Genomic DNA, 17,634 nt, shown 5'->3' on the forward strand with positions numbered 1-17,634 from the left:
GCCCTTATCTCTAACCACGTCAGACATAAAACTCACCAACTTGTCCCTATCCTTACCCATAATCATACACTGTCCACCAGATCCTAGCCCTACTTCTAACCCTAATCACACTTGTCAACCAATTCTTACCACTAGCCCTCGCCATTAGGCTATCTAACAAGCCGCTAACCCAACCCCTAGCCGCTAACCACACTTGCCAACTGCAATCTTAGCTTTTAATCATAACCACATTGCCAACCAGACTATAGTCCTACCCCAAACTATTACCACAGTATCTAACCATACTCTATGCCAATCCATGCCCTACCTTAATCTTAAGTCCAAGAAAATTGATTCCTAACCCCTTTGTCCTAACTTTAACTTAACCTCATCTCTATAACCCTCACCGTAACGCTTAGGTTTGGTCGGCAAACATTTTCACGTGGTTCAGATGTTAGCGAGTTGATGAGGGCAGTGTGCAGCAGTTACAAATCAAAGGGAAACCACCCTCCCAGAAGACTTTATTTTCAAATTAATCTCATGAGATTTTATTCTCCCCTATATATGAACCTCAATCTGGCCTTCTTACCTGCTCTTTGTGAGACATGCCCCAGAGTTCTTACATTGTCGGGATATAACGACTCAACTCTCCCGACCCCTCGCGATTCAAGTCCATTTATTGCCATTGCAGCACATGTAGAATCCAAAGGGGTATCCATTTCTAGGCTTCTAAGTGATATAAACGTTCCGTATATCCAAAAAAGATTTACAGTTAAAAATAATAGTGTTTCAGTCCGTGCTGCTTTACTGTAGCAATGCTATAGTTACGCTCGGAATGCACCATTGCAGAGCAGACGTGTGTATGTATGTTGAATTTCTTTCGCACGGTACACAGCCAACCGTGCTACTCAGAAGTGCTGGGGAAGGACAACAAATTAAACACAGAAAGCAATTCTAAAGAAATTCGTTTTAAATATAGATTTAAAAGTGCATAGCTCCAAGTGGCTTCCTCATATTCGAAGGAAGAGCATTCCGGACGGCCGCGGGGGCACGTCTGCAAGCGTGCGATGCAGTCATTGTTCTTTGGGGGACAGCACACTTTCTACCCCAGCCTGAGCTCAGAAGTTAAGATCGGTCTTCACAGTTATATCACACCACTATGAATAGGTATGAAAACTGTCCGAGTTCGTTATTGCACTCTTCTCGTATTTGTTCGATGGTTAGCATGCGCGCCTTCACCTGCTTGACAAAGGCACGTTACTCTGGCCGTGGGACGAGTGCGTGCGCTTAGCACGCGTTATGCGAGAGATGCCTGTAGGTGGCGCTGTTGCTCACAATCCGTCATCATTGTCGAACTTTATCTACACCGAGTATTCCAACACGGCCTTCATCTCCTGCTTTGCAGTTTTCATCCGCACTGCCGCAAACGAATAAAGCATTAGCCCATGAGGTTTACGCACTGAAATTCTTACCATTTTTACAGCTACGACATGTTTCAGCAGTTGAAAGCCAAACAATAAACACCTTAAGTTTAAATTTCGATTTAAAGCTTTCGTGACTGCAATGATTCATCTTCTTTGGTTCTTTCGGTAAAGTCACGTAGAATTAGAATAAAATAATAAATTGAGAATATTATTGTGTTATTTTATTTTATCAATTTATTATTTTATTCTCATTCTACGTGACTTTACCGAAAGAACCAAAGAAGACCTTAAGTTTAAATATACACCAACTCGAATATTACGACTCTACTTTAAACTCGTACACTATAAAACCATATCTAAACTGTTAAAAAACGTAACCTCAATGAATTAAATATAACCCCAATCTGTAATGAATTTAAAACTGTCTAAACGCACCTACAATCATAATTTATATACCCTAACTTAAAATAGGTAATGCTAATTGCTAACCCACAGCTTTAAAATGTTGACCGAGTTTTCTAAAAGGCTTTGAAAGCTTGTGTTCAAGTCCAAAGGTGTAGTTCTGGATGTGACCTGGCTTTCTGCTGATAATGTACATTACAGGAAGTGAGCCATATTTGAAACTTTATTTATCTCTTGCATGCATACTCGATATAGCAATCAAATCAGCATCCCCCCCACCCCGCACCACGCTTCATCAGTTCCTTTAAAACAATCAGCTGAATTGATGTCACTATAACGATTACTCTTAAAAGTGACAACACATTATGCCTACTTCCCACATTTGACTCTACACATTTTTCTTACACAAGCCCCTCGGGCATACAGCTTTCTGGGGGCGGTCCATCTTCGCAGTATTGGGTTAATGCAAGAAAACTGGAGCAGCTGCAACATTCATTGTTACATTAGCAGAGTTAGGTTTGCTTGAACCAATCTCATAAAAGTGTTGTTGTCACTGCCAGGCCAAACATGGTCTATGCATTGGTCACTGCTGATTAAAACACCAGAATCAGAATCTTTATTTATACTGTGTTTTGACTATCGGAAATCATAGGCTTTGGAAATAATAAAAAAAATAATCTTTGGCTGCATTCAAGTTGTACGTTTCTCGGACATGAATGGAATTTTTTTGTGAAGGAAGTAGATCGATGCAGCACTTTTGCTTTGCATATGAGCAAGTATGAGCCATGTGTTATCCTTACCACAGGCAATGTTTCGCAACCACGCCCTTATTGTTTTAAGGCTAACCACAAATCCACAAACCCACTTTGCTTGCTTTGTGTTGTATGAACCTCTGTGGTATCTACAGCGATAAGATTAGCAGTGCAATACTCTGGACTTGGTTTTAAAGAGGTTTGTTTTCTGATCGTATGAAGAAAGGTCTCCTATTCTGTGGTTATCATAAGTCTAAAATAAGGCTAAAACGTGATTAACTTATTATTATGAGTATGAGCTGATTTTTTAAATTCCTAAGCTATATTTTAAATACATTTCCTTAGTGACTAACTTAAAACAAAATTAAGTTCCATTAAAATGTTTTTTACAATTCGGTATACGTATTCAAAGTTTCAAAATTGTAACTTGTAAGTTACAAAAAAAATATGTAAGCTTGATTTAAAAGAAAGCATTCGCTCGATAAATTAAAATGCTATTTTAGATAAGCCTCTCCCGTTAAATGCAACATTTGCATGTTGTTGGTAATCCTCGGCATAGATAAACACATTGCGGTTCGGTTCGCTGGTGTGGTCTGTCTCAGGACTCTTTGAAGCCAGGAGCAACAATAGCGGATTACGACACTGGTGAGTTTTTGTTTGTTTGTTTATCTTTACGATTTTACAAGCCCCGACTAATCAGAGCAGCACACATTGAGCTTCCAAATAACAAATGCTTTTTTGTTTGACAGCGCAACTTGGTGAACCCTCGTGGACTTTTTGAAATTTGTTTTCCCCGTCTTGCATAGGAGTTTAAATTTGTTAAAATACTTTTTTTTTTACCACGACGAAGATGTGAATTAGGGGTGTGTTAATGTACTGATGCATCAGATGAGAATGCTTCTTTGTTTTCTTCCATTGTATATCAGTGTGGATGCCACATTCGAAACTCTGCAGTTAGCAGTGCACCACTCTGTGTTCAGAGAATGACTGCAGAAGTTGATATCAAAAAACTGCTTCTGAATGAAATATATCCACACGAGTGAAACACACTTTTTTATACCCTGCAAAATCTTTTTGTCACATCTAAGTCACGTCTCAAAGCTGAGATACGGCAAATTAAATGAGAAACTCAAATGTACGTAATTTTGTTTTTGTGCACTCATTGGACACCAGACTGAGAGCATCTACTCCCTACACTTGAGTGCTTCATTAAATCACGGCTGACTAAAGCCCAGTTATCAACCCATTATCTCAGCCATTCTCGCTCAGTGTTTTGGCCCCTGAGCCACTCGGCGACTTTTGTTTAATGTCGATTCCTCAGCTCGTAATGCACGCATGACACGTGTAGAAACTTGTTGATTTCATTTCGAATTTGGTGCACCAAATGGATTCGTGCGACTCCTCCAGCCACTCGAGGCTGCTGTGTTCACCACATCGTGTGAAACACATTTAATCGCATCCCTCTATTATGGCAAATTGTTAAAAACGTGAAGGTCCGTAATGTTACACCATGATTCGCATTGTTCACTTGCATAAAAAAATAATGCAGTACAGCTATTCAAATGGTTAAGTGTACATGACAAGCGTAAGTAGGTAACAAAACAGTTAAATGCAATGTGGTTTTTCGCTCGTTACAGGATGAAGCAGTGGTCATATCTTGTTTTATGTTTCATACGGTAGATATTTCATGTTCTTATGTCGGAGGTGAGTCTAGCATAAGGGTAACCACTGTTAACTGAGTGAACTCTCCACCACTGGATTTTAGCTATGAGCCGCTTTTGTCACCCAGCCAGTTGTCAACACAATCAGGTGGCATTTAAAGCTGGATAACACCTTTGGATGGAATTACTGCTCGTCAAAATACATCCATTGGTACAATTAGGCGATCCGCTGTCTTTCGGTAAAGTCACGTAGGTACAGTGAGGGAAAAAAAGTATTTGATCCCCTGCTGATTTTGTACGTTTGCCCACTGACAAAGAAATAATCAGTCTATAATTTTAATGGTAGGTTTATTTGAACAGTGAGAGACAGAATAAGAACAAAAAAATCCAGAAAAACACATGTCAAAAATGTTATAAATTGATTTGCATTTTAATGAGGGAAATAAGTATTTGACCCCCTCTCAATCAGAAAGATTTCTGGCTCCCAGGTGTCTTTTATACAGGTAACGAGCTGAGATTAGGAGCACACTCTTAAAGGGAGTGCTCCTAATCTCAGCTTGTTACCTGTATAAAAGACACCTGTCCACAGAAGCAATCAATCAATCAATCAGATTCCAAACTCTCCACCATGGCCAAGACCAAAGAGGTCTCCAAGGATGTCAGGGACAAGATTGTAGACCTACACAAGGCTGGAATGGGCTACAAGACCATTGCCAAGCAGCTTGGTGAGAAAGTGACAACAGTTGGTGTGATTATTCGCAAATGGAAGAAACACAAAAGAACTGTCAATCTCCCTCCGTCTGGGGCTCCATGCAAGTACTCACCTCGTGGAGTTGCCATGATCATGAGAACGGTGAGGAATCAGCCCAGAACTACACGGGAGGATCTTGTCAATGATCTCAAGGCAGCTGGGACCATAGTCACCAAGAAAGCAATTGGTAACACACTACGCCGTGAAGGACTGAAATCCTGCAGCGCTCGCAAGGTCCCCCTGCTCAAGAAAGCACATATACATGCCCGTCTGAAGTTTGCCAATGAACATCTGAATGATTCAGAGGACAACTGGGTGAAAGTGTTGTGGTCAGATGAGACCAAAATGGAGCTCTTTGGCATCAACTCAACTCGCCGTGTTTGGAGGAGGAATGCTGCCTATGACTCCAAGAACACCATCCTCACCGTCAAACATGGAGGCGGAAACATGCTTTGGGGGTGTTTTCCTGCTAAGGGGACAGGACAACTTCACCGCATCAAAGGGACGATGGACGGGGCCATGTACGGTCAAATCTTGGGTGAGAACCTCCTTCCCTAGCCAGGGCATTGAAAATGGGTCGTGGATGGGTATTCCAGCATGACAATGACCCAAAACACACGGCCAAGGCAACAAAGGAGTGGCTCAAGAAGAAGCACATTAAGGTCCTGGAGTGGCCTAGCCAGTCTCCAGACCTTAATCCCATAGAAAATCTGTGGAGGGAGCTGAAGGTTCGAGTTGCCAAACGTCAGCCTCGAAACCTTAATGACTTGGAGAAGATCTGCAAAGAGGAGTGGGACAAAATCCCTCCTGAGATGTGTGCAAACCTGGTGGCCAACTACAAGAAACGTCTGACCTCTGTGATTGCCAACAAGGGTTTTGCGACCAAGTACTAAGTCATGTTTGCAGAGGGGTCAAATACTTATTTCCCTCATTAAAATGCACATCAATTTATAATATTTTTGACATGCGTTTTCCTGGATTTTTTTGTTGTTATTCTGTCTCTCACTGTTCAAATAAGCCTACCATTAAAATGATGGACTGATCATTTCTTTGTCAGTGGGCAAACGTACAAAATCAGCAGGGAATCAAATTATTTTTTCCTTCACTGTATAACGTATAAAATAAATTAAATCACTCGTGATTTAAAGAGTATGGATTCCTGCAGTCACGAAAACTTCAAATCTAGACCAAAGATATTCACAGCCAACACTGGAGAATAAAAAATAAATTAGGAAAAACATGCTGACAATATTATAGCGGCCCCCATGAAAATGAACTCCAGGGAACAGTGGAAGAAATGGTGGCTGCATAGTTGGGCCAACGATTAATATGAGAAAAATTAAAGTAATATCCAGCAAGTTTGCAAAACTAAATAAAGTAGTTGTTGGATGAACGCAAGTGGAACAAATAGCAGAATATAGGAATAGGTTTTACCCTTTTAACTGGCACAAAAACTGACACCTTTATTCAAGGCATCATGTTTGCAATAACCACAACACAAGCAGTCAAAATGCAAACAAAAAAGACAACTCTGATAATATTATGCACTGTCCTTGAATTTGATTGGTCCACACCCGAGACAGCTTTTCTTTGAGCCTAGTCTCCATTGGTGTTGGACCAGAAGACGCCAAAAGGCGTACAACTCAAAAACAGCGCACTATCAGAGTATTGAGGGCTCGGGGTGAGCATTAACATTATGAGACCTCCTTTGCCAGAAACAAGATATAGGAATAGGTTTTACCCTTTTAACTGGCACAAAAACTGACACCTTTATTCAAGGCATCATGTTTGCAATAACCACAACACAAGCAGTCAAAATGCAAACAAAAAAGACAACTCTGATAATATTATGCACTGTCCTTGAATTTGATTGGTCCACACCCGAGACAGCTTTTCTTAGAGCCTAGTCTCCATTGGTGTTGGACCAGAAGACGCCAAAAGGCGTACAACTCAAAAACAGCGCACTATCAGAGTATTGAGGGCTCGGGGTGAGCATTAACATTATGAGACCTCCTTTGCCAGAAACAAGATATAGGAATAGGTTTTACCCTTTTAACTGGCACAAAAACTGACACCTTTATTCAAGGCATCATGTTTGCAATAACCACAACACAAGCAGTCAAAATGACAAAAGTTGTCTTTTTTGTTTGCATTTTGACTGCTTGTGTTGTGGTTATTGCAAACATGATGCCTTGAATAAAGGTGTCAGTTTTTGTGCCAGTTAAAAGGGTAAAACCTATTCCTATATCTTGTTTCTGGCAAAGGAGGTCTCATAATGAAAATAGCAGAATATGTGTACCAAGAACAATTATTTGATGTGGATCGGGATGAAAGTTATTCCATGAAGTAGTGAATGAGTGGAAATTCTGAATTCGATAATGATCAGCGACATAACACTGTAGCGGGTACCTACAAAATAAGTTATTCAATTGGTGCATAGAACCTGCCTCGACACAAACATGGAAAATGGATAAAAAGCTGAAAATATGCACAAAGCATTTAGAGATGCATGCTACCAATTACTAACACCAATGAGAGGCATCCTATTGACTGATCAATAAAGTAAATGGCTTGGGCAGGTTACATCGCTCAAAGGGATGATGACTGATGGATGATTAGACTGGTCACTGAATGGCAGCCAAAGGAGAGAACATACCCAGGAGCATGACCATCTTGGAGATGAAGAAATGAGGTCTGCTCACACCCAGGATTGAAATGGATTGCGGCATCGCAAGACCGTGAGGGATGGCGATGGCAATGGGGGGGGGGGGTGGCTTTCATCCAGCAGTGGATATATTATGGCCGATGATGTATGTTCGTTGAACTTCTTTCGCACTGTACGTAGCCAACCGTGCCAATCTGAGGTGCTGGGGAAGGACAACACAAAAAAACAGTTCTAAAGAAATTAGTTTTAAATTCATATTTAAAGTGCATAGTTCCAGTAGCTTCCGAATATCGGCAGGAAGAGCGTTCCAGACGGCCGCAGAAGCGCATCTGAAAGCGTTGCGATACGGTGACCGTTGTCTTTGTTCGATGGCCCAGCCAGAAGCCGCTGCTGCGAGGATGACTGGAGTTGGCATGACGGTTTATGCTCCATGACCGTGGCAAGAGCCCGATTCATAAAGCTTATACCTGGCCTCATGCGTTTTACGTTGCATCGTTGCGTTGCAGTAATGAGATTCCGTGGTCTGTGCTGCCGACAGACCGAACAGTTGGCTCGTCATTGGCGTGGAACAGCCCGGTCCCTCTCTCCGGTGGGGGTCACATTGCCCAGGTAAGCAGCACCACACCACCCATACCTCGTCTTCGTACTTGACACCAACACTGTTACCATCGATTACACGCCTGGAGCACGGGAGGGAGGTTGTCTTGAGAGTTGCATTGCTCATTGACAATGCATTGAACCAACATCAGCGTAGGTGGGTGTTTAAAATGACCATTATTTATAATCGGGGGAAAAGTCCATTGAGCCCAGAAGTATCTTCAAGGGAGACCCGGAGAGAGCAGAATAGTGATGCCAGTCATTGTAATTCCAGAGCAGTGAAACGTATACATGGACACATTTTTAAACATGAGCTATAGTAGACGTAGCCACACTGTAATTATTCAGGATATTTACTTGAAATAGGATGAAGGCTTTTTTTCAGGGTCAGATTGGTCTGTGTATGTGTGAGTCAGTCGTTGGGTGTATGTGTGTGTCTGTCTAGGTGGGTTAATTTAGTTGGGTTGTGGGGAGCGGTAGTGTAGCGGTTAGCGCGCTGCGCTATGAACCTGGCGACCTGGGTTCGATTCCCGCTCACGGCCAACACCAGTGACGATTATCTGAACCGGTCCCGGGCCTCCCCTAGGTCGACTCAGCCTCAAATGAGTACCTGGTGCGGTGTGTAAACATCGCCACTAGGGAGACAAAGGCGGTCGGGCGTGGTGCTGGCCATCCACCCCCTCGTGAACCGTTCCGGCCTTCATAGGTGCTCGCTAACAGCATTTGCCCCTACAGTCTGTTAAGGCTATATGGGGGATCTTTGTTTGTCTAGGTGGGTGGGTAGGTGCACGGATGGGTAGGTGTGTGGGGGTGTGTGTATACAGGTGGTTGGGGACTGTGTAGATATTTGTGATTGTGTGTATAGGTGGGTGAATGTGTGCAGGGGGGTGGGTGTGTATAGGTGTGTGAATTGTATAGGGGTGTGTGGTTGTATGTAAGCAGGTGGGTTGGTAAGTCAATGTTTTTGTGTGTATAGGTCATGGCTAACAGTGATATCTGAACCCATGTCTGGGCCTTCCCTAAGTTGACTCGGCCTTCAATAAGTACCTGATGCGGTGTGTAAACATCATCACTGGGAAGACAAAGGTAGTCGGGCATGATGCTGGCCACACCTCCCCCACCACCCATGCACCGTTCTGGCCTCGGTGTTCACACACAGCACATGCCCCAACAGTCATCGATAACCCTAAGTCTATATAAATCTGTGGGTGTGAGACTATGTATGTATGTATAGGAGGGTGGGTTAATTTAGTTGCGTGCAGATCGGTGTCTGTGTGTGTAGGTGGATGTGGCGCTGGTGACCCACCCCTTCGTGTGTGCCGTGCTGGCCTTCATAGGTGCTACTCTTTGACAGCACCTATCCCAACGTTCTGTTAAGGCTATGGGGGGGGGGAGGGTCTTTGTTTTGAGTGTATATGGATGCCTGTATGTGAATGTGTCTGTATGTATGGGTGGGTGCATGTAGTTGCGTGTGCATAAGTGGATGTGTGTATAGGTGGTTGAGTGTCACCAAACACTCCATCCCTTAGCTCCCCATAGGTGATGGGGCAGTTGTTGAGACAGTGGAGAAGTTTTCATACCTGGATAGTGTGCTTATAACCAGCTTTGGTTTGGCAGTGTAATATTCACTGAATCAGTCGAGTGACATTTTTTCATCAGCTGTGTAACACTGTGTGGAAGCTACCTGGTCTGTCATGCCATACGAAGCTCCAGGTCTTCTCAGCTGCACTTATGCCCTCCCTTTTCTATACTTGTAAAACGTGGACCGCTCTGAAGAACATCTGTGCTGGTTTGAAACATTCAGGCTGGCCTGCCTATGATCCATGCTGAGTTTAACCAGGCTGGATTATGTGAGGAGCTCACAAATCCTTGAACGATCTGGACACATTCCCATTGGTGTGCTCCTCTGGCAGGCGAGGCTGCATTGGCTGGGTTATGTAGTCCACATGCCTAGCCACCGCATGCCCAAACAGCTTCTGTTTGGCCAGATAGAGGAGGCTAAACGGGCGTGGCACAGCAAGAGATGGACTGATGCTGTAGCAATGGTGTAAAGATCAGCCTCTATGGAGGAGGCCCTTGAAGGACGCTACTAGGCAGTTGGATGCAGTCGCCCTCCAACAACAGCGAAGGACAGAGTGAAGCTCACAACAAAGAGTGGAGCGCCGGGTGGCGAAACACAACAATTTGGCACAGTGGGGAGCACAGGTGGGGCATCTGCCAGTCATCTCAGCTAACCCATGGCACCTGCTGGGTCTGTCTCGTGCCCTCCTGCCAGCGAGCCATTGACACTTTACGTGGCCTCAAAATCCACCTAGCCTGGCACAAGCGCCACGGTGATGTCAAGCGCCACTTAGTGGCGAATGGCGGTTGTTGTTCTGTGTAGGTGGATGTATGTGTCTTTTGTCTTTGTATAGCCTTGTGGGTGATTGTAGGTGGGTGTGTGTGTGCATGTATAGGCATGTGGGTGAGCATGGGTGCGTGAAGGTGGATGTGTGTGTGTATAGATTGGTGTGTGTCTGTATAGGCTGGTGGGTGAATGTCGTGGGTGTGGGTATATGTATAGGCTGGTGGGTGAGTGTAGGTGGGTGTGTGTAGGTTTGTGTATATGCGGGTGGGTGCACGTAAGTGGGTGGCTGCCCTGGGCTTGGGAGTGCTGATCGTAGTGTCCCCACGTTTGTTCTGACACCACCTTGGCATGTCACCTGACAAAGCCAATATTGTGCTCCAAAGAAGAGAGCTATGTGATCTCTTTGAACTTAAAGCTAATTAAAAGATTAAACGTATTAACTTAGCCAGAGGACAGTTTAATCCTTGCACATGTACTATATATACACACACATGCACATTCTTGAATGGGACATTTATCATTCCATAAGGAAGACCAAATACACTACCCCCGTGCGCCAACTAAAGTCATAATAACCATGCAAATCGCAATCGATCCCAGTCATATTTAATGACAGACGCCCGCTTACACCAATCATTGTCGTTCAATCAGTCATCATGAGCGTCAAAGCAATTATCATCATCATGTTGTAGATACTGCTAAAGTATTTTGTCACAATCTTGATTTGAAGCTTTCGTGACTGCAGGAATCCATGCTCTTTGGTTCTTTCGGTAAAGTCACGAAGGTAGAAAAAAAGATATCGCGACGTTTCGATCGCAACACGAGCGGTCGTCCTCAGGCGGAAAAAAATTTGTGGGTAAAGTATTTACATGCAGCAATACTCGACATAGTTCCCTAATGACACCTGCAGTTTAACACAGGCGATAAGAACATTACTTGGCACTTCAATTCATTAGTGTTATCCCCTTGCCCATGATAAAAAAAAAAATATTCTCACGCACCATTCTGAAGACTGCGATAAGGCACCGTAATGGTTTTTTTGTGCTGATTATACAGCGCTGCGGCAATGATTCATTTTTACGAGGTATCCGTCTTTCGGGAAAGCAATTGAACACTTAGTCAGGCAGGTGTCGCGTAACTGTAATTACTTGCAAAAAATTGTTCTTGCTCTGCTCAAAATCCAAAGTGTTCATATCGATACCCAGTGTTTAAGCCATGACTTGGCTGCCCAGCAGTGGCGTGGACTATTTTTTCCCCATGGTGAGTCACAATTGTGGTGAGTACATGCAAGAAATTCAGTAGTGCAGATGTTGCTTCGAGACACCGAATATTTGCGCTTAAGACTTTGCTGGTACACCATTTAGAAATATGGGTGATAACTGTTTGCGGTTCACCTGTGGCTGTTCTGAAACACCGTTTCAGGCACATTGCGTCTGTAAATAGTCTACATGAGGGATGGTCAAAATCAAAGATTGAGATCCAATTAATACAACATTTATTTTCTATTGCTCTAACCAAGCAATAGAAAATAAGGGATGTTGAGGGAGACTTGATGAAGTACTATAAAGTACTATTCTTTACCTCTTGTGTACTTTCAATTTCTCATTCTCTAAGCCTTTTTACCACCCTCATATATATTTGCCCTCTGTTAACTGAGGAAAGTCTTGTTGAGTCTAAAATCTCATTTTCAGAAGGGCCCCGAGTTGGAGTTGTTGGCAATTTCCATGAATACATATTTGGTGTGTGTGTGTGTGTGTGAAGAAACCAGCATACCTGGAGAAAACCCCCATGGCATAATGGACATCTGTGAAAAAGAGCTTTACAGCTCATCGGATTCCTCCAGTATAAATAAATATTCTCATGATTCTGATGTTGAACTTCTTTCGCACCGTACATAACCAGCCATGAGTATATGGCATTCGGTGCCCCAACACGGAGAGAAATAAATCCACAGATAGACCACGCAATCAACTGAACTGCCAACAGCCCCATACCTACAGCACCTGGTAAACCCCTTGGTCTCTCTTAACCAAGTTCAACTCTGATGAGCTTCCGAGATCCAACGAGGTTGGGCATATTCTGGGGCGATTTGGTCGGAGGAACATTTGCACTGCGTCGTACGATCATAATTCATATTAAAGCTTGTACAAATTAAACTCCTCCACGTAAAAAATCCGTGGGCTGCTGGTTACGATTTGTACGCAGAGTGACATTGCGGCAATGCCACACCTCATTTGTGGCCACAGCTCCACCACCACTCATTACTAAAGACCACATACCCTACCATGCGCTTGTGCCAGTCTGCACCTGCCTGTGTGCGGTGAGACAATTTTGCGAGTGCACGTGTGGGATGTTTACGATAAGGATCTATATAATGTCGAGGTTTCTCTGAAAGAGAAGTGGAATTTTTGCTGAATGTGCAAACTGGCTGGCAGTGACTTGGCAAACACGAATGCAGCACGCGAGTCAGGGGGCTTATAGTTTACACTTCTCTTTAGCATTATGGTCGTATTTATGTCTCTTTTATACCTCCGATTAGCACGGTTGGCTACGTACGGTGAGAATCAAGTTCAACATACATACATTTGATTACATTTAATTTGGCCATTATGTTAATTTAATAAGGAAGCAACGTTACGTTGATTTTAAAGTGTATGGAATGTTGTGGGAATTGCCTGTAATTAAAAGTTCTTCATAGGTATTCTGCCCAAGAGCAGGTCCACGGTGAAAGGTCCCTCCATCCCATTCTGCTTCCCTCTCTTTACACCGCAGACGCTGACTCCACACTTGGGTTCTGAAGGCAGGGGGGGTTTGCCATTGCCTTCCTCTAGTTTTTCTAAAGTGACACCTTTGTCGGATACAGTTTAGTGTCATGCCCAGGAAGGGCTGACACTGTGACGTTATAAAAATGTTGTAAAATGGTTGCGAGGTAATGAGCACCCTTTTCATTTAGCACATTTATTTCATCACAAATCTCTCCCCCGTTGTCACATGCCTACACAAGCCCAAACACAATTGCAAGCTGTATTCACACAAATACAAAATCCCCCGTGTAGCCTTAACAGACTAATGGGGCAAGTGTTGTTAGTGAACACCTATGAAGGCCGGCACAGCACACGAGGGGGTGGGTGGCCAACACCACGCCCAGCCGCCTTTGTCTCCCCATTGGCGATGTTTACACACCGCACCAGATACTCATTTGAGGCGGAGTCGAGCTGGGAGCAGGCCCAGGACCGGTTCAGATAATCGTCACTGGTGTTGGCCATGAGCGGGAATCTAACTCAGGTTGCCGGGTTCGTAGCAGCGCTAACCGCTTCACTACCGCCCCCCCCCCCCACACACACACGTACGCGCAAAAACGCTCGCGCACATGCACCTCCCAACACAAACGGGGCCACCGCTAACACAGCGCATGCAAACACAAATACCACTTGCAGCCAAATGTGCAGGCGAGGAGCGGCCCGCCGCGAGATAGCTGAACACGCTCGCGCCACGAGCCTTGCCCGGCACCTTCTGAAGCGGGCAACCGCCGCGTGTTTGTGACCGCACGCAGGGCGGTGGCCAGGGACCGCGGGGCCACGCGTCGCTCGCGCCTTCGCTGCTGTCCCCACACTCGTGGACGCCCGCCTCTGCGTCGCTCGCCTCCCGCATGATGCCCAACCCCGCGCACCAGCCAGGTTCGGTGGCAGTGGGTGGGGGGGGGGGATAAAGAAGCGGAACGTGGCAGCGGTGTGCACCGGCTTGGGATGCGTCACCTGATGCTCAGATTCGAAGGTCAAAGGTCAAACTTGTCTTTTGCGCTCATCTCCATCGTCTGGAGATTCCACGTTCCTTCATTCTTATGGTGTAGGGTAGTACCCCCCCCCCCCGCCCCTCCATAACATGATCACTCTTATTCTTAGTTTTTTCGGTAAAGTCACGTTGAAGAGAAACAACAAAATAACAAAATATATATAAAACAATAAAAAATTCTCACGACGTTTCGACCATAACTCAAACGGTCATCATCAGGTGTGTCGGTTTGCATAAATTTATTTTGAAAACGGCATATTTATTTATTTATATATAAAAAATAACTTTGCGTCACGCGCAACGATTGGCAGTTTGCCAGGACTAGTCCATCTATTTTTTGAAAAGAGGAGGGGGGAGACGAAATTTGTTTTTATGTATGCTGTCTGAAAGCCACTGTAAGCGTGAACAATCAATCAAGAACTGAAATGATTTATCAAATCTTTCCAATGATTGCTAAGATAGAATCCATCTTCTCGGTTGAAATTGTCTCTGTGCTTGTATATGTGGATAGCCTCATGAACGAATCTCTCATGGAAGCCACATATACAAGCACAGAGACAATTTCAACCGAGAAGATGGATTCTATCTTAGCAATCATTGGAAAGATTTGATAAATCATTTCAGTTCTTGATTGATTGTTCACGCTTACAGTGGCTTTCAGACAGCATACATAAAAACAAATTTCGTCTCCCCCCTCCTCTTTTCAAAAAATAGATGGACTAGTCCTGGCAAACTGCCAATCGTTGCGCGTGACGCAAACGTTATTTTTTTATATATATAAATAAATACATATGCAGTTTTGAAAATAAATTTATGCAAACCGACACACCTGATGATGACCGTTTGAGTTATGGTCGAAACGTCGTGAGAATTTTTTATTGTTTTATATATATTTTGTTATTTTGTTGTTTCTCTTCAACGTGACTTTACCGAAAAAACTAAGAATATGAATTACTGCAGTCACGAAAGCTTTAAATCAAAATATGATCACTCTTGTTTTTGGCACAGTCCTACCTATTTTATTGACCACAGAGAGATGATTATAGGCTGCGATTTAAATGTGTTACTTGTTTCCTTCCAATTAATTCAAATTATGTTTGGTAAATTTATTTTAGGGAGTATTTTGCATGTGGGAAGAAACAGGGGGACCCAGAGAAATCCGTACGTGTAATCACATATGAGAGGCTAATTCTCAAAGGTTCGTACAGATTGGTTCAGGTTTTAACCACCCTGCAGCCGGGCAAATTTAGGATTATTTTCGTGATCCATGAACACTTGCCACTAAAGCACCGGCTTACAGGCAAGCGCTACCTATTATTAAACTACTATTTTTATTTTACCAGGTAAGGCCCACTGAGCTATAAAGCTCTTTTTCAGAAGTGACCTGGCCACAATTGATAGCTCAACACAGTAGCTTATCATGTTAAAATGTATAGCAGCCAAATACTCTAAAACGCTTGTTTCTAAATGTGGAGGGAAAAACCAGAGGACCCGGAGAAAAATCCACACCTACAGGGAAACATGAAAACTCCAAATATACAACAGGTGCCAGGGTCGGTATTGAACACACGAGCGCCTGCATTGCAGGCGAGGGAGTAAACATCTTGTGACCGCGGCGCTACTACTTGTGGATTATTGAGTATTGAAACAATTCCTTGGTTTTAATGTGCGAGTCCCTGCATATTTCTTAACGTCGCAAGCCGCAATCCTTCCTATGTACCATTTTGGGCATCTTGTGGGGACAACGAGTGGTGGTTCAGTGGTTAGCAAACCGCACAATAAATCTGGTGACCGGAATTTGATTGCCGGAACATGGCTAACATTGGTAGCCAAAAATATCCGAACTGGTACCCGCACTGACCAGTGTGGGGTAAAGTATGGTCAAAGAACCCACATGGGGAGACATTCGCCAAAAGAGTTGTAAAACATTTCTTTTTTTAAAGAGTCATGCATGAGTCACACGTCCTTGCCAGCGGCAGTGTGTGTGTGCTGTAACTGTGTATATACACAAATAGTTTATATATGCTCGCACAATCCTTTTCAACTTGGCCACTGTCCCCACGGAATAGCCAGTCCCCCTTTAAAGAGCTTCCAGAACAAAGCATTGTCTAGTTTACTCATTTAAAAAAATCCCGCTGCTAAGTACCCAATGTGCATTCATCCCTTTATACGAAACAGTCTGTTATGGTGATGGCATCACCTAAAAAACAGTGCTGAGGTAGACACCTTGAACCCACCTCCACTCTCCTTTCTCCGCTGTGGCTCCCAAGAACCCTCGTATGCAGTGTGGTGTTACGAGCTTGGCACGGGGGGATAAGGGGCATGGGATGAGATGGGATGGGGAGGGTGCTTGAGCCAGGAACGACAGCCGAGGGAGACGACAGTGTCATGCAGCGTCACTCTCGGCCCTCTTCCCGTACCAATCATGTGGTCAGCGGTAACAGTTGGTTTTCACTATTTAAGCACTGGTTAAATGCGCAACACCTGTTCGCACCCATCCCTCAAAATATATCCTTAAAACACCTTTGCCTACACCTGGGAATGTTTTGCTGACCGACAGATAGCACTGTGAGAGTGAACTCTACTGTGATCGGGAAACCCAACTGTGACAAGCAGGTCCATGTTCTGAGGGTGCACGATGTTGGTGCTGTGTCTGCCAGGTGGCCTCTTCAGCCCAGTGGGGCGCGTGGGGCGGCCCCCGTCCCTGCGGCTGCACATGGTACGTTCCGTCGGTCATTTAAGAATAGAAAAAATTGCCATCGGACATTTTAAGACGAGTAAAAAGGATGTGCGTGGAATGGGTCACTTTTTTTAGATGTAGCGGTGAGCTTTTGGAATTTTGTGAGTTCAAACAAACTCTTCCTGGTATCAGTTGACAGATAAAACATTTAGTATCTCTTCATTGTATTTTTGTCACTGCAGTACAGTAAGAGGTTTAGTATAGCATCCAATAATTACAGTAAAACCTACAGAAAAGAACAATGATTTGTTTTTGATAAAGCACTCCACATGCCAGGGCATCCCAGAGCACTTTAAATCGCATCTCACCTCGAATATTTGAAGGGACACTCCCAGTGGCAGCTGTCCCTGTTAAAGCACATGGTGACTCGGCACCTGGCCTGCCGACGGGCATCAGTCCGCCAGTAGGAAGTGATGTTTAATTCCCATTGAGTAATTTGCGGGTAATTTTAAAATTTGTGGCACATTTGGCAGCCCGATGCCGGCACAGGATGGCCTGCTCTTACCCATGACATCACACACTCG

The 17,634-nt window shown here is 44.1% G+C and overlaps 1 protein-coding gene across 2 annotated transcripts in view; it reads left to right on the forward strand.

Moving 5' to 3' along the window:
* The window catches only part of AHI1 (Abelson helper integration site 1), a 72,735-nt gene that overhangs the window by 39,128 nt on the left and 15,973 nt on the right, over window positions 1-17,634 (forward strand). For both annotated transcript variants that reach the window (XM_032959575.2, XM_032959576.2), the window contains exons 21-24: window positions 3,160-3,202; window positions 8,173-8,243; window positions 14,132-14,255; window positions 17,031-17,089. In XM_032959575.2, coding sequence (XP_032815466.2) covers window positions 3,160-3,202; window positions 8,173-8,243; window positions 14,132-14,255; window positions 17,031-17,089 — 297 coding nt within the window. The remainder of the gene's footprint in view (window positions 1-3,159; window positions 3,203-8,172; window positions 8,244-14,131; window positions 14,256-17,030; window positions 17,090-17,634) is intronic.

The sequence above is a fragment of the Petromyzon marinus genome, chromosome 23 (assembly GCF_048934315.1).
Source record: "Petromyzon marinus isolate PM22_M1 ecotype Great Lakes invasive population chromosome 23, UKy_Petmar_22M1.pri1.0, whole genome shotgun sequence".
NCBI lineage: Eukaryota > Metazoa > Chordata > Hyperoartia > Petromyzontiformes > Petromyzontidae > Petromyzon > Petromyzon marinus.